General features: G+C 49.8%; 1 protein-coding gene across 6 annotated transcripts in view; it reads left to right on the top strand.

Moving 5' to 3' along the window:
• The first annotated feature begins 3938 nt into the window (after positions 1 to 3938).
• The window catches only part of Ttll11 (tubulin tyrosine ligase like 11), a 234613-nt gene continuing 217803 nt past the window's right edge, over positions 3939 to 20748 (top strand). For 4 of the 6 annotated variants that reach the window (XR_012911832.1, XR_012911833.1, XM_075986024.1 and 1 more), the window contains exon 1: positions 4065 to 4610. Coding sequence is in view for 3 of the 6 variants with exons in the window: in XM_075986024.1 (XP_075842139.1) it covers positions 4206 to 4610 (405 nt within the window). In the remaining 3 variants the exon portion in view is untranslated. Of the gene's footprint in view, positions 4611 to 20748 lie in introns of all 6 variants that reach the window. The other 2 variants (XM_075986022.1, XM_075986025.1) reach the window with 2 other exon arrangements.

Here is a 20748-nt window from a genome sequence, read left to right as displayed (position 1 = left end):
GTTCCTCACCCTGACCTACTCTAGCTCCCAGCAGTCACAGTGGATGCTTCTCTTGGAGGCACAGGGTCGGGATGCCCACTGACATATTTGGGGGGTTTTCCTGATTAGTCAGAGCTACCTGGCTGTGTCCAAAGCTCCTGACAATGGGGCTCCAATGGGCCCTTTGGGCCCTGCTCTTTCTTCTCCAAGACTTGGGTTTCATCCTGTCCAGTTGGCATCCCCAGTCCCAAAGGCAGATGTTCTCTGCTTGCATCCATGGTGATCTCTTCTCTCAGCGAGGCCCTCCACTGGCGCAGGAGCATCTGAAGCAGGGATATCCTCAGCTGGTGGATGGAGCCTCAGGGACTGTGACCCAGCGGGCACAGCACTTGGCTCCTTCTCCACTGACTCTAACCATGGCCTCTGCAGTGGCCACCCTGTCTTTCTGCCTGCCCCATTCTAAAAATCAAGCGTATAGTCTATGTCTGATGGAGAGCCTGGCTTGTAATTCATGGGGAACTCACCATTCCTGGAACTGCTGAGCAGTTCTATTACTTCAAGTAACCATGTGGCCTCCGGCTTCGTCTTGATTTTCAGTCTCTGTAATTATCTCCCCTGGAGAGGACTGCTGTAGGTTGGGAGATCAGAGGCCTCTCAGCAGATGCACACTGAAAGCTGAAGAGTGTTCTAGGCAGAGGAAGGGCGCATGTAAAGGCCTTGAGGTGGCGAGATCATGGGTGTGCTGCTAAAGTAGCTATCCCTATGTGGGCTGATCGTCCCAGATTTGGTAAGTTGTAAAACATTTGTTACTGAATTCATACTGCTTTTTGCAGACCGCCATGTTCTGGCTTCTTCTAGAGAGACATCAGTCTGATTTGTTCTTGCCTAGACTGAGGGAGGAGTCTGAGATGAGTTTTCTATGACAGTCAGGCTGTGGCGGAGGGTTATCATGTATTCCATCAATACAGAGAGTAACTACTCCCTCCTGAGGGCACTGGGGAAAGCTGCTCAAAAAGACAGCATCCAGGATGAGCCTGAGTTCCCCTGGCAGAGACACAAAGGAGGGATCACCAGGGACACCAGGTGGAGGGAACAGTGGGTACTAAGTAAGTCACAGAAGCAAAGAGAGGGTGTGTTCCAGAAATGGGGATCAGAAAGTCTTGAGACAATGCACATGCTTGAAGTTTATGGAGAGATGCTGGGAAACTAGGGGAGATTTCTAAGCAAGGAGGGAGCTGTTCCAGCTGCAGTGTGAATGGACGGGAAGTTCCAGCTGCAGTGTGAATGGACGGGAAGTTCCAGCTGCACTGTGAATGGACAGGAAGTTCCAGCTACAGTGTGAATGGACGGGAAGTTCCAGCTGCAGTGTGAATGGATGGGAAGTTCCAGCTGCAGTGTGAACGGATGGGAAGTTCCAGCTGCAGTGTGAATGGATGGGAAGTTCCAGCTCAGTGTGAACAGATGGGAAGTTCCAGCTGCAGTGAGAATGGATGGGAAGTTCCAGCTGCAGTGTGAATGGACGGGAAGTTCCAGCTGCAGTGTGAACGGACGGGAAGTTCCAGCTGCAGTGTGAATGGACAGGAAGTTCCAGCTGCAGTGTGAATGGATGGGAAGTTCCAGCTGCAGTGTGAACGGATGGGAACTTCCAGCGCAGTGTGAACAGATGGGAAGTTCCAGCCACAGTGTGAAAGTGTGAACAGGATGGTAAGTTCCAGCCGCAGTGTGAACGGGAACGGGAAGTTCTAGCCGTAGTGTGAATGGACAGGAGTATAACAGATGAGAGGCAGAGACTCCTAGGAGGAGGCTGCTGCAACAGCTCAGATCAGAGGCAGCTGCTGATTGAAGCAGGGATGGCAGGCAAGAGGAACAGAACCTTACTGTAAAACCCACAAGACTTTAGGGCTGGACTGGCTTTAAGAAAGGGGGGAGTGGGGTCTGTTAAGCCTTGGCAATTTTCAAACTTTAGTGAATGAGGGTAGTGGCAACTACTGAAACTACAGACACCAGGAGGGCAAGAGGAACAGGATTTAGGGGTGTAGAAGAAGAAAGAATGGCTGGGCAGTGAAGGCATCTTTCAGATACCACGGACAGCTCTGGGAGCCTCCAGCTTGACTCTGATTTAGAACAAGCAGAGGGGCAATTTTAACAATCACACTCACAGACTCAACCAGATGTTGTATGTCACAGTCTCTGGAAGAGGGTTTCGGATCCTGCTTCATAAATGAGCGTCCCAAGTCCCTCAGTAAAGGGGCTTGAACAAAAGCATCGTGGCTGCTGCAAAGGCGGCTTGGTGCTCTTGAAGCTATGGTGAGCTTTGAGGCAACTAAGTCATGCGCTGAGATTACTGGCCAAGGAAACGAGACTTTTGGAGAAATGGGGGAAGGGGCCACCTTCCTCCAGAACCCTTAAAGCAAATGAGGCAGAATTCAGCCAAGTGCAGTCATGGCTGCTGGTCAGTCCAGGTTTCTGTTACAACTCTAACTCCTTTTCCTAAAACCTCAAGCCCACCTAAATGTGTCTCCCTTAGGCAGGAGAAGAGAGACTGGTTTTAAGATTTTACAGCAACCTTACCTGGGGATAGTGATGCACACCATTAATCCCAGCACTCAGGAGGCACAGGCAGGCGGATCTCTGTGAGGTTGAGGCCAGATAGTATAGTGAGTTCCAGGACAGCCAGGGCTAACAAAGAGACCATCTCAACAACAATAACAAAATTGTGGCAGCTATGAAGAATTGAAAGCAGGGGTTCAAAGAAATCCTTGTACACAAATATTAATGGCACTTATAGTCACAAGAGTCAAGGGGTTATTAAAATAACCCAAAACGCTTAGATGGGCATATGGAAAATACTATGTATGCACACACAGCATTTGTAAGTTTTAAGGTAGAGTGAAAGTCTGACACCTGCTATGACGTGAAGACCTCGAGGGCCAAACAAGACTAACACAAGAGGGCCCAGTGGTTAGATTCATCAGGGCGGAAGTGGAACTGCCGTATCCAGGCTTGGGGGTGGAGCAAAGAACCCAGGAGTTAGTTCATGGGTATGCTTTCAATATGGAAAGTTCTAGAGATCTGCCGTAGTGATGGTACACACAACAATCTGAAAGTAATGCCTACCACCGGACTGCGTATTAAAAATAGTTAAAATGAGGCCTGGAGACATGGCTCAGAGGGGAAGAGCACTTGGAGGCCTTTCCAGAGGACCTGGCTTTGATTAGCACCCCATGGTAACCCAAAACTTTAACTACAGTTTCAGGGAATCTGATGCCCTCTTCTGGCCTCCTTGGGCAGCCGGTGCACACGTAGGACACATACATACATGCAGGCACTTATCCACATAAAATAACAAATGAAAAAAGTAAAAATGGTAATATTTATATATATATATACACACACACATATATATGTGTATACACACACACATACACAATTTTACTATAAAAAAATTGTTGCTGCCGGGAGCACGCCTTTAATCCCAGCACTTGGGGAGGCAGGGTCAGGCGGATTTCTGTGAGTTCGAGGCCAGCCTGGTCTATAAGAGCTAGTTCCAGGACAGGCTCCAAGGCTACCGAGAAACACTGTCTCGAAAAACAAAAACAAACAAAAAATTGTTGCTGTCCCCTGTGCATATGGAAATCTTCAGGGCTTCTCTATCCCGTGGGAGATACCTGAAAGCCAGCGAAGGTGGTCTCCCCTCTCAGTCTGGCGCTCACAGAATAGGGATGAGTGGGGGGATGGTCTGGAATTACCCAGAGAGTGTAAGGCTAGGGAAACTGAGTCTTGTGTTTGCAAAACATATCGCTCCTCACAAAGTCCTCCTCCTTCCAGGCTCGGGAGCCGAACTGGATCTCAACACCTTTTACCCTCAACCTCGCTATCAGCTGGACAACTTCTGGGCGTTCAGCAACCTAGCGAGGTCCGCGGTGAAGGGCCTGAGCTGCTCGCTGCCCTCTTCCAAGATGGTTGCCGCCGCCTCTGTGACAGGACTGGTCACGTGGGCGCGCTCGCTTGTGAGGTCGCGGTGCCTCGGCAGGCGATTGTCCCTTTCCGGGCCCCGTCCCGAGGAGGCGACTATACCTGTCAACCGGAGCCTGAACGATCATGGCAACGGGCTCAGGCGGGGAGCGCGTGGCGGCGGCGGCGACGGCGGCAGTTTGGTCGCGGGCCGGGGCAGTGGAGCGGCGGCGGCGGCGGTGGCTGTGGCGCCGGCACCGGCCCTGAGCGCCATGCAGCGCGGCAGCCCGGAGCGGGAGCTGGAGGTCGCGGCGGAGGAGGCGGAGGAGGCGGAGGAGGAGCAGCTGAGCGTGGACGCGGGCGCTGCCGGGGAGCCCGAGAGCCCGGCGCGGGAGGAGCAGCCCAAGGCCGTGCTCCCGGTCCCTGCGCGACCCCGCGCGGCTGAGGAAGGCGACGTCCATGTCGCCCGGCGGCTGCCGCCCGCGCTGCCCCAGGCCCCGCCGAGGCCGGCGGCGCGGGCCCTGTGCCAGCTCGCGAAGGGCCGGAGCCGGAGCCGGGGCCGGGGCCGGTACCGGCGCGGCTCGGGTTCGTCGCGGCCGGTCACCGTGGACAGCTCCAAGGCGCGCACGTCCCTGGACGCGCTGAAGATCAGCCTTCGGCAGCTCAGGTGGAAGGAGGTGAGGCCCGCCGCCGCGTGGGCACAGGGGGGTCGTCCTTCCAGGCCCCGAGCCGCTTTCCCGGGCAGCGCAGCCCTTGCCCTGGCTCCGCATGTCTGTAGTCTCCGTTACCGACTTTCATTTTCTTCATCTCAGTCCTATTTAAAGTTTTGTAAACTTTAGTGCTTAGAGTTCCACTCCGCTCTTGAGCCAGGTTGGTACTTGACGACGCCTCACTACAGCCTGCTAACACCCTGCTACTTAGCTGTGCGACCTTGAGCAAGCTGCTCTTCTTCTTTGGCCTGTTAACCTCTGTAAAGTGAAGCCGGGTAGTTACCTTGAGGGGGCTTACTGCCTAGTGATCATACAAGTCTTCCGTAAGTGACAAGCCACTTTTATCACTCTCCCTTCCATCCCCGCCCCCGCAGACACCACCGCAGACCACGCTAGTGTATGATTCCGGGCATGGAGCAGGTTCAGTCAGTGGGGGCTGGAAGCGTGAGGAGATGAATCACTCACCCTTGATGTCATTTCTGCCCTTTTAGGGTGTGCGGCAAAGCACCAATGAATCCCAGAGGTTTCTGTTGCCATCAGCGAAGTAAATAAGGCCTGTTGGCTTGGTTAGAGCATGGGAGCTATTGACAGCTTTTGGGAGCGATCTGCCGCAGAGAGCACCAGGACAGGGGCAGAGCCTGTGCTGAGGCTATGGTAGACGTGGTTTAATGAAGTCAGAAACTGGAGAGATGACCGCAGGAAGGTCCGCTGTGGTCAGAAGGAGCGGGAAGACTCGGTTCTACAGTGTCTAGATTTGTAGATAAAGTTCCATGTCCAGCCCACAGAGGGGAGGGCCAGAAAGGTAAACGTGGACTTGTCAGTGTGCAGTCCTAGTGAAGAGAGTCCAGGGACAGACATGGCTAAGGATGCAGTCTGGCCAGCCAGGGCCAGTGTTCAAGGCACAGAAAGCAGGCTTGATCTTGTTCACTGGGTTTAAGGACAGCTCAGCCAACCCAACCCAGGTTCGTTCTCTTATTTTGTAAATACCCCTTGTGGCCATACTAAGTTCTGTGCGGGGCTGAGGTAGTCACACCTTGTGCCCTTGCCTTCGGGCGTTGGTAGTTGAGAAGGGAATGAATGCAACAATAGGTGTCTGCATCGGTAGGGCTGCTGCCGCCTCTGTCGCTGCTGCTGCCTCTGTCGCTGCTGCAGCCACTGTTGCGCTGCACTCCTTCCCCAGCTGTGTGCATGGCTTCCTCTGTGGCCTCTGGAGAGCTCTGATGAGATGGCACATCCTGAGAGAGGTCTCCAGCCTTGCTGCTGTCTCACAGCATGGAGCTCTACCTGACACTGTTTTGTTGGCTTATCATTTTGTTCACCAGAATGTAAGCTCTTCGAGGGCAGGCATTGTGTTTTGTTATTGCTGTACTCAAAGGTCTCTGGCATATGGATGTTGCTCAATAAATATTTGTTGAATGTGTGAGCATATTACGTGATGAGTGTTTCTATACGCTGTGGGAGCGGAGGAGGCCAGCCCCAGCACAGCTTCCTGGGGGAGTGAAGCCCAAAGGAGTCTTGAGTGTCCACAGCGGGCAGAGGTTTTTTTAGTGATGTGGCCTCTGGATCTCTGGTAGGGGAGCCGCATGGGCCCCCGCAGAGGAGCAGTGTTTGTGGCTCCCAGACCGGGAGTGCACCTGAGAGGGAAGGAAGGCAGTAGCAGTGAGCCGGAATGCCATCGTGTGATGGGATGGGGCCTGTTCTTGAAAAGAAGCCTTGCAAGCCCATACAGAAGTCTGAGGCTCCCGTCCATCAGCTGTACTACTTTGGACAATTACGTGAAATTCTTGAGGCCTCAGTGTGCTCATCTGAACAATGAGGGTAGGTGGAGCACATTCAGGCTCCCAGTCTCCCACTGTCAGCACCGGATGACAGTGTTAAACCCTTGTCAGGGAGCCCAGCAGAGTGGGCGCTTCCTAGGACCCTACCTTGACTGCCCCACCATCCCAGGCCTGCCTTCTGACACGTGCAAAGCATGTTGGCATGCAGGTAAAGATGCTCATTCTAGCATATTTGAACATAATTTAGTCACAACAAAAAAACTTCACTGTGACTTAATGATTTACTTAATGCCACCCTTCCTAAGGGACTTGTGTTCCTGTGTTGTGTTCAAGAGATACCCAGCAAATGAATGTCTGGATGTTTGTAGCATAACACGTATGTCATTGGGTATACTAGAACATGGGGTTTCAAAACACCAGCCTACGGAACTGACTTTCCCCTATAATTGCTGCATCCTTAGCATCTAAGACAAAATGACGAGTAATATAGAGACGGACTCGGTACTAACAAAGTACAGACACACAGCCCTTGCAGGCCTCAGTTTGTGCATGTGTGGTGGAAGCAGTGTTGACTTGTGGAGAGCCTCTTTGGGGCATGTGGGCTGATGTGTCTGCCTGTACTGCTGAGGAGTGTGGGAGTTCTGCAGGCTGGCTGTGGGGGAGGTGAGTGGAGCCCAAGAGAAGGAAGGTCATGCTGGCTGTGGTGGAGGTGAGTGGAGCCCAAGAGAAGGAAGGTCATGCTGGCTGTGGTGGAGGTGAGTGGAGCCCAAGAGAAGGAAGGTCATGCTGGCTGTGGGGGAGGTGAGTGGGTAGCCCAAGAGAAGGAAGGTCATGCTGGCAGTCTCACACAGGGACCTGGGAAGCCAAGGCAGGAAGATCACCAGCTCAAGGCAAACCTGGGCTACATAGCAAGACCTTGATTCAAAAAACAAAACAAATAAATGAAGGAAGGCCAGGACTGTCAATCAGCGTGAAGGTCCGCTCTCTCTTTGCAGGTGTGTAGGAAGAACCATTCCACTGTGGTCCTCTTCACAGAGCCCTGAGCTAGCCCGTGAATGCAAAATGTGCTCAGTGACTAGGAACACTTGCCCTTCCTGTTTGGGTTTCTTTGTAATTCCACACATATCTAAAAATCACCATGATGTCCACAATAATGAGCCCTTAGTCTATACCAGACAAGTATTTAAACTTCCTAAGCACTCACTACAGTAGCTGCATTATCGTATCCATTTTATAGATGGGAAAACTGAAGTACAAAAATGCTGACCTATGCGGGGCCATATGTGAGTCAGGGGCAGAGCTAGCACTTGGGGTGGGCAGGCTTCAGTTCCCTGCTCGTCTGCAGACGGCAGCAGTGGATATGAATAAACTAGGCTCCTTATTGTACAAGAGGTCTCACTGAAGAGGCACCAAGCTGCAAACCAGATGGCCACAGTCCTGTCTGGGGCCTGAGTGGGCGAGGCAGGGAGTCAGGGCCAGGTTTCAGGTATAGGAGTGACATGTTGCTGGCTTAGGGAGCATGCAGGGAACAGAGAGCCAGCTGCAGACCATGCTAAGAAGCATGCATTCCTGTCTGCACTGTTCCACAGTTTCCCTTGCCCGCGTGCCTCATGCTAACTCAGATGGTTCAGTTTTTAGTTCTGGGCGGATCAAATTCACCTGTGTCCACATGTTCACACTGTTTCTGCAAGAGCGAATTCACAGATGGTAGCTCTGTAAATCTGCAGATGTGAATAAAGTGATTCTCAGTTGACAAAGTCACGTGTCCTCAAATCACCACTGACAAAGTGGGATGGTTCCCGGCTCACATTTGGAGGCTCTGTAGAAAATTCCCTTCCCATCTCCTGCATGCTTTCCTTCCTCCTTCCCTCCCTCCCTGTCTCCCTTCCCTCCCTCCCTTCCTCTCTCCCTTCCTTCCTTCCTTTTTTCTTTTTTAACTTGCCACCTTCATTTAAGGAGGCCTTGGAGAAAAGACACCACAGAAAATAGATGTGTGTGAACCACCTTCCTTGAAGATGTCAGACCTTGAACCCCAGAAAACATGAATGGGGGATCTGAGAGATTTGATAGTAGGTCACTTGTGGCAATGGTTTGCACAGTCCCTGTCCTGAGAGCCGTTGCTGACACTCCAGTGTATCTTCTGAACTGCACGGGAACACTACTGTCCTGTCTTACCATTCGTGGCATGTGAGTTACTATTTATTAGGTGTATGTGCCAGGTGTAACACCAAGTGGATTAAGGAGCTGGAGAAATGGCTCAGCAGTTTAGAGCACTGGCTGTTCTTCTAGATGACCCAGGTTCAGTTTCCAGCACCCACATGGAAGGAGGCTCACAATTGTAAATCCAGTTCCAGGAGATCTGAAGCCCATGGTGTGCAGACATACATGCAGACAAAACGCCCACACACATAAAAGTATTAGATAAATAAATAGTTTTTTTAAGAGTATGGATCGAGGGGCCGGCATAATGACTCAGTGAGTAGAGATGCTTACCTCCAGGCCTAAGACCCACACAGTGAAGGATGAGAACTGACTGTTGACAGGATCCTGTAAGTTGTCCTCTGCCTTCCACAGGAACTCTCGGGCACGCCCACATGTACAGATGGCGCACGCACACACACACACACACACACACACACACACACACACACTAACACTGGACAAATTGGGGGTTGGAGAGATAGCTCAGCAGTTAACTGACTGTTTTCCCAGAGGACCTGGGTTTGAGCTCCAGCATCCCATGGTGGCTCACATGTTCGCAACTCTAGTTCCGAGGGATAACTTTTATGGGAACTAGTTCTGAGGGATAACTTTTATGGGAACCAGGCACTTATGTGGTACACAGACATACATGTGGGCAAAACACCCATACACACAGAATCATAAAAAACAATTTAAATGAGTAGCTGTAGTAAAACATTTAGAAAACAAGTGGATGGAGCACTGAGTTTATTAATCTCTTCCTCACGCTAATCTCAGGCAGATGCTAGCATCATTTCCTGTTCAGAGACAAGAAAACCAAGGTCTGAGAGATTGGTACACGACTAGCCCAAGGCTACACAGGTGATAAGCGACAGAGCCATCCAGGTCTAGAATTTGTCACCCGCGTACAATCCTAAACCATCTTTTTTTGCTATCCTTTGTTAAAAGTCATCCTGCAAGGAGCTAGGCCACCCCCCCCCCGCCACCCCCAGATAATGACTGGAGAAAGTGAGGCAGGCCAACATCTAAGCAAGAGAGGCAGCTTTGAGCAGTCATCAGTTATGTTCCAAAGCTCCTTTTGTGGGAGTTCTATAATTCTCCACTTCCAATCCCTTCTTTTCCATCCAATCTGTAACTCTCAAATGACAGCAGAGTCACTCAGAGCCAGTAGAGCAGTATGACAAACAGCACTTAAAGCATGCTGAAATACACCCAGCCTGGACGATGAACACTCAGCACCCACTCCTTCCAGTCCTGTCTTCTCAGGCCACAGAGGCGATGCCAGGCTGTCTGGTGGTGTCCCAGGCCACAGAGGCGATGCCAGGCTGTCTGGTGGTGTCCCAGGCCACAGAAGTGATTCCGGGCTGTCTGGTGGTTCCCCAGGCCACAGAAGTGATTCCGGGCTGTCTGGTGGTTCCCCAGGCCACAGAAGTGATTCCGGGCTGTCTGGTGGTTCCCCAGGCCACAGAAGTGATTCCGGGCTGTCTGGTGGTTCCCCAGGCCACAGAGGTGATGCTGGACTATCTGGTGGTTCCTCGGGCCACATAGGTGTTGCTGGGCTGTCTGGTGGCTCCCCAGGCCACAGATGGGATTCTAGGCTGTCTGGTGGTTCCTCCATGGAAACTAGCCTGTGATTTGCATCTCTCTCTGATTCCTTCTGGGAAAAGGCATAGTACAAATTGAAAACCAGGGTGCTTTTCCCACCCCCTTCCCTTTTGAGTTTTAACGATAGTGCAATTTATGTCGTATTTTTGAAAAGAGCATTATACTTGAGAACAGTTTATACCCCACTCCATCAAATGTTCTCCTTCAGCAGACATGTTATTTTAACGTCTAATCCACCAGAATTTCCCCTTTGCTAGTTAAACTTGTCACTACATAAAAATCACAACTCACTACTGCTGGTATTTGAGCAATATGTGTAATAGCTCTGGCACCCAGACTAACGTCTCAATCAGCCCTTCAAGACAGTAAATTCCAGGCTCATGTTCAGGGGCTGTAATGACTGCACATTAACTTTTTTTAGCAGGTGTAGTATTTTCTGGGACTGTTTTCTAAGAACAGAACACACACTATACATCATTCTTTCATTTGCCAGTAGTTTTGGATCCTGTTTTTACGTCAGCTGATGTTGAATACAAAAATCCTCACATACATTTTTGTTTCCCTTTGAAATCCATTCCCGAAGAAGAGCAGATTGTGAAAGTCATTGGCCTCTTTCAGCTGCCTGCTCTAGGAGAAAGGACCAGGTCGCCAAGGGTTAAAATCCTTGCTGTTAGCTGTTTGGAGAGTGCACTCCGGACACTCTCCAGAGGCTCAGCTCCTTGAGCTGTGATGATGTTTGCCCTACCAAGCCTCTGTGAGAGGCACGAGAGAAGGTGCGGGCATGGCCTTGACCCAGGGCTGGACACAGTGCTGATTTTCAGTTCGTTCCTTTTCCATCTACTAGGCAATGGAGACATTGTATCTGTGCTGCCTGTTTAGTCTATTCCATTAACTATAAGAAAAACATATCATAGATGTCAGTCTGTCGGTTAAGCTTATCCCAAGCACATATTCCACAGATAATTGTGACCCACATCTACCTGCTCGGCACGGGCTCCAGGGGTATGACAGATAGCAGACCCCGGTTTGGGTGAGATGGAGCATCTGTGAAGCAGGTGCCCCTTGTCTTTGGCTTCACTGGGGACAATGAAGGGTGTGCTGTGTGAATGGGAAGAAGTGTGCCTTTCCTGGCTTGGTTTCTTTGCTCCCCCTTTCAGACCTCCCAAGGAGTCTGGAAAAAGAATAGACATGGTTTTGAACGTTTCCTCTGTCACATGGCTCTGTGGCCTGGACGAGCTGCTTCACCTCTAAAAATGAGCATAGTTGTGAAGATTGTCATACAGCCTCAAGCACCTGGGGCTTTGAACATGTGGGTGGATTTAGCTTTCTCTCTAATGAATTTCTGACATCCGGACTACATTTTATACCAAACAGTGATGCAGACAGGTGCATAAGCTTGCTGTTCCTTTAATTCATTTTGAACCTCCCTTTCCTTGTAACTGCCTTGAGACCCCGCCCCAAAGGCCAGAGAACAGTGGCTGTGTTCCTGTCCCTTGAAGCCTAAGGAACATCACTGTGTGCCGGCACTGTGCCTTGTGTCCTCGGCTGCCTGTGTGCTTCCCTGGCCATTGATGTTGGGACTGAGTCCCAGCTGTGGCCCCACTGCCTCTGTCATCTGAATAAAACCCATCACCCTGGAGGAAACTGGAGGAATATGTTTGTCCCAATGTTGCGCTGTCTGTCCTGGATAGAGTTTTACATTTTAAAGCCAGGTCCTCAGTGAAGTCACAGAAAAAGAAAAGTAATGAAGACAGTAACTTTTACAATATTCCATGAAAGCTTGAGAAAAATGTGTGTTCTTTAGTTATTGAATGTAGTGGGGGCTGGAGGGATGGCTCAGAGGTTAAGAGCACTGGATGCTCTTCCAAAGGTCCTGAGTTCAATTTCCAGCAACCATGTGGTGGCTCACAACCATCTGTAATGATGCTCTTTTCTGGCATGTAGGCATATATGCAGGCAGATGCTGTATACATAATAAATAAATAAATCTTTAAAGAAAAAAAAAGCTGGGCAGTGGTGGCACTTGGATCCCAGCACTTGGGAGGCAGAGGCAGGCAGATCTCTGTGAGTTTGTGGCCAACCTGGTCCACAGAGTGAGTTCCAGGACAACCAGGACTACACAGAGAAATCCTGTCTCAAAAAACAAAATCAAAAAATAAAACAAAAAAGAATGTGGTATTTGTTCCTTAGGAATTGCATTATATCAATTTCATGGCTTTAGTTTTGTGTCTGGTTCCTTAATTTATTGAAGTAATGCTGACATCACTCCTTGTAATTGTGGATTTCCTATCTTTGGTTACCTTTTCTTTCCCCATTTTCTTGCTGTGCTGGCCTGGGAGTTGGTTACACTTTCTATTTTTATTCTTCTAAAACTATCTGCTAGAATATTTGTCATGTGTGTCATTCCACAGTTTAAAGTTAGAATCATGTTGTTTTTAATTTTTAAAAAGATTTAGTTTTACTATTTTTAAATTTTTCTTTATTGTTTTAAACTTAAATACTGTCACATTACTTACCTCCTTTCCTCCCTCCATCCCCTCCATGTCCCCTCCCTCCATCCCCTCCATGTCCCCTCCCTCCATCCCCTCCATGTCCCCTCCCTCTAACTCCTCCAGGTCCTCTCCCTCCAATCCCTCCACGTTCCCCCCCAACCCCTCCATGTCCCCTCCCTCCATCCCCTCCACGTCCCCTACCCACCACTCCCTTTCAAACTGATGGTCTCTTTTTGATTATTATTGTCACACACACACACACACACACGATATAGAAAATGCACAAATATATGAATGTAAGCTGCTGAGTCGTTTTGTTGCTTGTGTATGTGTGATTCAGGGCTGACCACTATGTATTGGTTTACCAGTTAGGGGCTCATCCCTGGGAGAGGCTGATTCTCCCCCTCTAAGCAGCCATTAGTTTCCTGCAGTTCTTGTCTAGGGTGAGTCCCTGTGAGATTTCCCTCTTCTGGGTTAGTGTGTCTCTATTGAGATTGTCATTGCTTAGGTCATATGATTGAGGCATCATGAATGCAGAGTTCCTGTCATTTCACAGAATTCCTGGCTGTCTGTCCCTTACAGTCTTTCTGCTCCCCTCTTCTGCTGTGGTTCCTGAGCCTTAGAGTTATAGCTGTTTCTACAGAGGCTGTACTCCATCTGATCTGTTATCACTGTGTTATAACCAACTGTGGTTTTCTCTAATGGTCTCTATTTTCCATAAAGAGACGCTTCTTTGATGAGCAGTGACATTTATCTGTGGGTGTAAGGGTAAGCTTTAGAATATAGTTGAAAATTATGCTAGTCTGCCAGGTGATAGTGGCGCACACGCCTTTAATCCCAGCACTCGGGAGACAGAGGCAGGCAGGCAGATCTCTTAGTTCAAGGCTAGCCTGGTCTACAAAGCAAGTTCCAGGGAATTCAGGGCTACACAGAGATACCCTGTCTAAAAAAGCAAAACAAAGCCAAGCAAACAAAAGAGACCTGTGCTTGTCTAGTAAAGGAGTGGCAGTCGGTTCTCCGAGGTCTGTCCCTCACTAGCCCTGGGTAGTAGGCTACGTTATCGCCACTATTTTAAATCATGTCTATGTATTTGTGTGTAGATTTGTGCATGTAAACCTAGTGCTGACCGAAGCCAGAAGAGAGTGTTGGGTCCCCTGGAGTTGGAGTTGGAGGCAATCGTGGGATGTCTGATGTGGTATTGGCAGGAGCTCTGGTACTCTGATAGATCAGTCTGTGCTTTTAGCTTCTACAGCCCTTTTCTTTACTGTTATTTTGTACGTATTTGTATGGCTGTACATGCTACAGTGCACATGGGGAAGTCGGAGGACAACTAGTGGGAGTCTGTTCTCTCCGATGATGTAATCCTGGGCTTCCATTCCAGGCCTCCAGCTCGGCAGCAAGCGCCATTAACTGCTGAGCCGTCTTGCTTGTCTCATTCTTCTCTTAGCAACATAAGGACCTTAGGGGGAGTTTTCATTCAGTCCATATTCTTACAAGCTTTTGTAGCTAATATTTATGTTATTTTATCCTTTCTAGCCATCCCTTTCCTGTGTTGGCTGCGTGTGCTTTTCCTCCAGAAACTTGTAAAGTTTTCTGTTTGTTTCCGATGTCTCCAGAGTCCCTGAAGCACTTCCAGGAGACAGGCTTTCCCTTTTATTCTGCTTAGAATTTTGGGGGGGGGGATTCCACTTTCTAGGCTTTGATATCCTATTGATTCTAGAAAGTTCTCACCCATTTTCTCTTGTGATATTTTCTCTCACCCAGCCCCCCTTTCCCATCTTTCTGTTTTGGGGATTTTGACTGAGGTCTCAAGCCTTGTTTGGTGGTGTACTCGTGTGCTCAGAACTTAGATCTCCAGCCGTTCTGGGAGGGGTGGGTGGGGTCTTCATTTCGTGTGACTGCTGCAGAAGCATCTACCAACCAGAACTTTTAATAGTGCGCGCGAGCGTGTGCATGCGTGTGTGTGGATGTGTGAATGTGCGTGCATGCGTGTGTGCGTGTGAGAGAGAGCCTGTGCCAGAGTGTGTGCATGTGCACATACATGTGTGAGAGAGAGCTGAACTTTTAAAACTCTAGACATAGTATGGATTTTGTCCCGCTACTCTTTGAGGAAGTGTTATGGTAGGTATCCCAAGGGAGACCTTTCCCTCTTATTTGTCCTTGCCTTCACCATGGCCGTGATATAGAAGCAGGTTTTCTTCTAGTTCGTCTACTGAAGATGTGGCCTCTCAGGGCGCCTAGCCTGGATGAAAGCTTCTGGTCTGATTCTCCCCTTGCCAGCAGGCATTTAGAAGCTGGAGCACACTCCTAAGTGTACAAGAAGACTTGGATGCCTCTGATGCCCGTGGAGAGTGGGTTGCAGGGAAGGCTGCAGGCAGAGAGGTAGGTCAGGATGCCGTGGCAGACCTCAGAGTCAAGGTTAGGGCACCTGGCAAGGGGTGGGGGTGAGTGGGGAGCATACCAGTGAAGACTGTGTCCCTGGCCCGTCAGGAGTAGTTCATGGCAGACAGCGCATTGCCTTCATCGGCTGATGCAGGCACAGAGAACCGTTTGGTGACAGTGGGCTTGAGCTGTGCCATCACTTGGACTCCCTTCAGAATGACGACTTTCTTTAAAGGGCGATGACAGAGAGAGACCCCAGTGTGCTCAAGCCCGTCTCTGGCATTGCAAAGCTCAGGCCAGAAGTAAAGGGCCAGCTTTTGGAGAGTCCCCTAAGCCTTCGGTCTGGCAAGGTTCCTTTTCGGGGATCACATCGTTTTCTTTAGCTTGCGCGTTTGTGGCTTTGGTCGGGAATCCCAGGCTGCCTGAGAATGCTCACACAAAACCTTACTGTCTTGTGGGTTTTATGACATTTTCTCAGAAACACTAAACTTTACAAGTCTCTCTGCTCCTTGCAAAGCTGTTCCTCTAATGGTTGTTACTGCTCAGAAAACTCCCTACTCCTAAGGCATGCTTGTTGGAAAAAGTGCCCTGTGTCTGGGGACCAAAGGGAGGCACAAATGGCCCCCGCTGCATGACAGTTTAATAAGCTCAGGTGGCCACCAAGCACTACCGCTGCTGAGTTTCTCCAGCAGTGTTGTCAGCGTGAGCAGAGCGTTTCCAGAAAGAGACGTGAAATAAGGCGTACAGAGACACCTTTCGGATCCCTAGGCCTGGGAGCTCTTCCTCGTCACTCAGCAAATATGGGTTCTCCAAGGCCCGAGTGAGACACTGCGCTCTGAGCCAGGACCACGTTGTCTTAGCCCTCTTCTCGGCAAACATATACTAGTCAGCATTCTACATGTCCTAGTATTGACAAATTTGTTAGAGTAATAGCTTATTAATAAGTTAATGCTGGTTGCTGTTTATCGCAATGGAGTATTTGTTGATTTGAACTTGAATTCAGATGTAAAGACAAGGTGACTGAGTTGCAGTTTTCAAATTTAACCACTGACTCTAAAGAGGGACTTCAGACAGTTTTCTGTGTAGCTCCAGTCTTCCCTCACCTGCTAAAGCCACCTCTGTTTGGAAACACAGGCTGCTGTTAGATCAGTGGTGTCTTCTGCTGTCAACTCGTCACACTGGCTTGTTAAAATGAAATTCTTGATTGCCATCTGCCAGAAAAGCCTCATTACAAATATCAAGTCACTCAAATAGAAAATAATCTTGTTTGCTTACTAAGATGGAATGTTTCTTGGTGTTAGTTTAAACCAACAAATCATTTTATTATGACAGCATGCCAATACTACGTAATAGCTATTGCTCATAAGCCATGCTCTGGGGAGTTAAAATATAATTAAAATATTCTAGACTGGCCTTGAGGGCCGGAGACCATAATCCTAAATATTTTGGATGTTGAAGCAGGAGGATCAGCTGGGCCTGGGGTTTCAGATCAGCTTAGACAACTTCACAAAAGCCCTTATCCTAAATAAGACAAAATTTCAAATGCTGGCAAGAAGCCTGCCCAGAAACAGCATGATCAGAGGAGCCACACGGGCCGGTGAGCCCTGTGTTTGCCTCTGAGTTCTATTTGAATAATGAAGTGTGGTGGACACAGAAGGGTAGCACGGATCAGCCTGGAGGTATCCAGAAAGACTTGTGTGGCAAAGCAGGCTTCGGCCTCTTCCATATCCCCGCTGTTTTCAGGTCCAGATCGGCGCCTGTTGCTGCCTTCTCCTCCTGCCCACACCTCCTTCCATCTTTGAGTATCGGCTACAACTTCCCTGTCCAAAGGAAAACGACTCCACTGGGTTGGATACTCTTTCTCTGGGCTCTTCTTCCGCTGTGTGCATCAGCTTTATTGTTACTGCTTCTGGAATTTTCTCTTTCCCAGTAGGCTTTAAATTCTATCAGTGCAAGGGCCGTGTCTTGTTTACTATTGGGTCCTCATACCCCACTGCACAATGCTTGCGATAGTCTAGAATCAGATTTTAATAACACTGGCTGGAATAATTTTTCCATTCCTTCCTCAAACATTTCCTCAGGCTTGACTTTGTGCCACAGACCCTGCTGAGCCTTGGGCAAACAAAGCAGCGGCTCTCTGTGGGGGCTCCTTTATGGAGCCTGATCTGTGGTGAGAGAAGTAGGGGGGGGGGCGAGGCCAAGTCAAGGGTGCCCGGCTGGGGCTCAGGGTCGAGAGAGGCTTCAGCTGGGAGGCGCCCCTGAGCTGAGTCTGGCATGGGCAAGCCAGCTGTCAGGGGACAGGACTGAGGAGGTAGTTGTGCTTTAAAGACTTGGTAAGCGGGGGCACTGCAGGCAGTTAACTCCCTCTGGAGCACAGGGTGAGAGGGGGAAGTGACCTGCATTGGCCTGAGACACCTGAACTTCAGACTAAGACTTGAGGGGGCTGCAGGAAGAATGGCTATGGATGGAGGTGTATATGCATCTGTGTCTGCATCTGCCTGAGGTGTGTGTGGGTGGGTAGGTGTCTGTGTCTGTGTGTGCGTGTGCCTGTGTACCTGTTTGTATCTGCCTGAGGGGTGTGTGTGTGTCTGTGTGTGTGCCTGCTTGCTTGAGGGATGTGTGTGCGTTTGTGTATGTACCTACCTGAGGGATGGTTGTGTATATATATGTGTATGTATGCTTACCTCAGGGGTGGTTATGTGTATATGTGTGCCTGCTTGAGTGTGTGTGTGTGTGTGTGTGTGTATGCTTACCTAAGGGGTGGTTATGTGTATATGTGTGCCTGCTTGAGTGTGTATGTGTGTGCGCGCACATGCCTGCCTAAGAGGCATGTGCACATGCCTGAAAAAGCAGCTGCATAGATTTGCAGGTGAGAAGCTGCTCTGGCTATGCTGTGGTATATTTAGGGGTGGATAGTGGGTAAATCCTCCATAGGGACAGAGAGACATCTGGTGACCCAGCCAATCGCCGGAGACTGCGGCAAAGCAGGATTTATGCGTCCTCAGGACGGAGTAGGGTTGGCATCACTACGCACCTTATTGAGCCTCCATGCAGGTTAGGATCGTACCTTGTCTGTAGGGATGAGGACACGGTAAACCAGAATTCGCACCTGGATCTGCTTGGTGCACTCTGTCTGCCCCACGCAGGCTGTGCCTAGGAAGTGCAGGAGAGATGTCTCTTTCAGGGGTCACTGTCCTCCCTTCTGGTGAGTGGGGATCCAGGCATCCTGCCACAGTAGGCTGTTTTCCATGTTCCCTCCAGGCCACGATGCCCCTTTGCTGAGTGTCCTTGCACACTGAGAGGAGGGGGCCAGGGGCAGCTGTCTTCCCCAGCACAGTGGGGAGAGATTTGTGCCCTGCTCCCAGCCTCAGTGCTGGGTGTTTGGCTGCTATTTAATAAAGGTTTCATAGCCGGAAGAGCCATTAAACAATCAATGCTGTATTTCATCTTTGTTGAGGAAGAAGCTGCAGAGTTAAATCAAATTCAGACCATGTGGAAGTAAAACAGTAAGATGCTATTAGCATGCACGGGCCTTTTCCTGAGGCCAGCGGGATGGGACCAGCCACCCAGGGTCCATGCTGGTAGAGTGTGGTGCCACTTTCTCACTGAATGCTTGCAGAAATGCTGACTCTATGCATGATTTGTGTCTCCCAGTGTCCCTACCTGTGTGCACTGTGCGAGTATGCATGTGTGCACATGCACGAATATGTGTGTTTTGTACATGTGTGCATGTGTGCACATGCACGAATATGTGTGTTTTGTACATGTATGCTTGTGTACGTGTGCATGTGTGCGGAGGTCTCCCACCTTGTCTTTTGAGACAGGGTCTCTCACCAGCTAGAGCTAGCTCATCAATTTGCCGAGGCTGACTGGTTAGTAAGCTCCGCCCTACCTCAGTATCTCCGTTACAGACACACAACCACACCTATTTTTATGTGGGTGCTGTGAATCCAAACTCAGGCCCTCATGGCAAGCCCTTTTCCATCTGATTCATCTCCGGTCCCTCACCACCTCTCCTCCACCTGTCGGGAAAGTCCTTATGATTTCCGTCATCTCTAAAGGATCACGAGAAAACATTTTGAATTCTATGGCACCGTTAGTAACATGGCCTGCAGACCACCTGCCTGGCTTCTCCACAGTTCTCCAGCTTTTCAGTTGCTGTCACCAAAATCTGAGGTCTGCTTTCCTTTCTGGAACTTGGGTTCAGTTCCCACAGCTCCCAGAAAAATGTGTTGTCTTTGAATAAAGTTCAGCACCTGAAGGGCTGCACACTGCCATTGTCCTCCATGTGACAGCGTACCCGAGGGCCCTGCTGTCCTTCCATGCACTCTCGCTTCCACAGGCATCACTCTCCCAAGAAGCCTCTTTACTGATCTGATCTCGTGGTGGTGCCCCCTCTCTCATAGTATGCTAAACATTTACCTGCTTCATTATTTGTTGGCGAATATCTATTAAGGCCAGTGGTCAGGCTACCACCCCCACCATTTTGTGCTCTGGGAATAGACTGAGAGCAGGGCTGATTAGCCCCTTTGCAACTGAGAAGGACGAAGACCAGAGGGTCCGTGTAGTGTCCATGTCATCTGTGAGTGGTAGGTCTGGCACTTGAACTTAGGTTGCCTTGGTTCCCAATCCACGCCCTCTTCCCAAAGCCGGTGGTGTCTTAGAATCTAGTTGCTTTGGGCACTCTGAACTCCTGAATTAGCAATGGCGCCACACCAGGACCGTGCTCCTGAGCCCTCTGAGCAGGAATAGGCTCTGTTCTGAGCCGACATTGCTTCAGCCAGAATGAGAGACCCTGGAACTGAAGGGCAGGAGAGCGGCCTTCTGCCTGACTGGCTAATTGAGCTCCACGGGGCTCTTATTTTATTTTTCCCTTTCTTTTTCTTAGAAAGCTGAATGATTTTAACATCCCACTCCATTCTCTAAAATGGCCAGGAGGCTGCTGTCGACTAAGATGCTGTGTTAGGTTTTCTGAAGACAGGATTTAACAGGTCTTAACTTGTCTGACGTAAGAATCGCCTGGGGCTTGTTTACTCTAGTTCCCCCGCAGGGGTAAGTCCACGAATCTTTGTTCCTTGTTTTGAACAGGCCCTGAAATGACCTTGAGGATTGGATTAGGTTGGGGGGAACTGAATGCCACTCATGTGTTCACACACGGTGTGTACTCTTGGGATCTGAGACAGAACTGGCCATGCTGGGCTGTAGGAAACATGAGTCCTAAGGCCAGCACAGCATTCAGAGCCCCCGCCCCAGTCTGTACAGTGTCAACTCTGTCACAGAGCCGAACATCTTTCTCTCAGGGCCTCCATGTCGTTTATTCTCAGTAGAAAGGTTCTGAATCTCCCCTCATCTCTTCTCCCCTGTTTTCTGAACTCTGATCTACCTTTGTTGAGTTACTTAGCAACATTTCTGTGAGAGTTTCTCCAAACTCCATGCAAGCAGGAGCCATGCCCCTGAAAGACCCTCAGAGAGGACCTTTCCTCCGATGATGAAGACCCCAGAACCAGGACACTCCGAGACCAAACCACAACCACAGGATGCAATTAGCAAGAGGTTTATTGAGTAGACACAGGTACCTGCCTGCGGCAAGATCTCTTGGAAGACTTGTGTGCCTGCCAACTGGAGGGCGGGCTTTTTATAGGGAAG

Source organism: Microtus pennsylvanicus, chromosome 9, assembly GCF_037038515.1.
Source record: "Microtus pennsylvanicus isolate mMicPen1 chromosome 9, mMicPen1.hap1, whole genome shotgun sequence".
Taxonomy (NCBI): domain Eukaryota; kingdom Metazoa; phylum Chordata; class Mammalia; order Rodentia; family Cricetidae; genus Microtus; species Microtus pennsylvanicus.
Note: the sequence above shows the minus strand (reverse complement) of the source record. Positions and strands in the feature narration are given on the sequence as shown.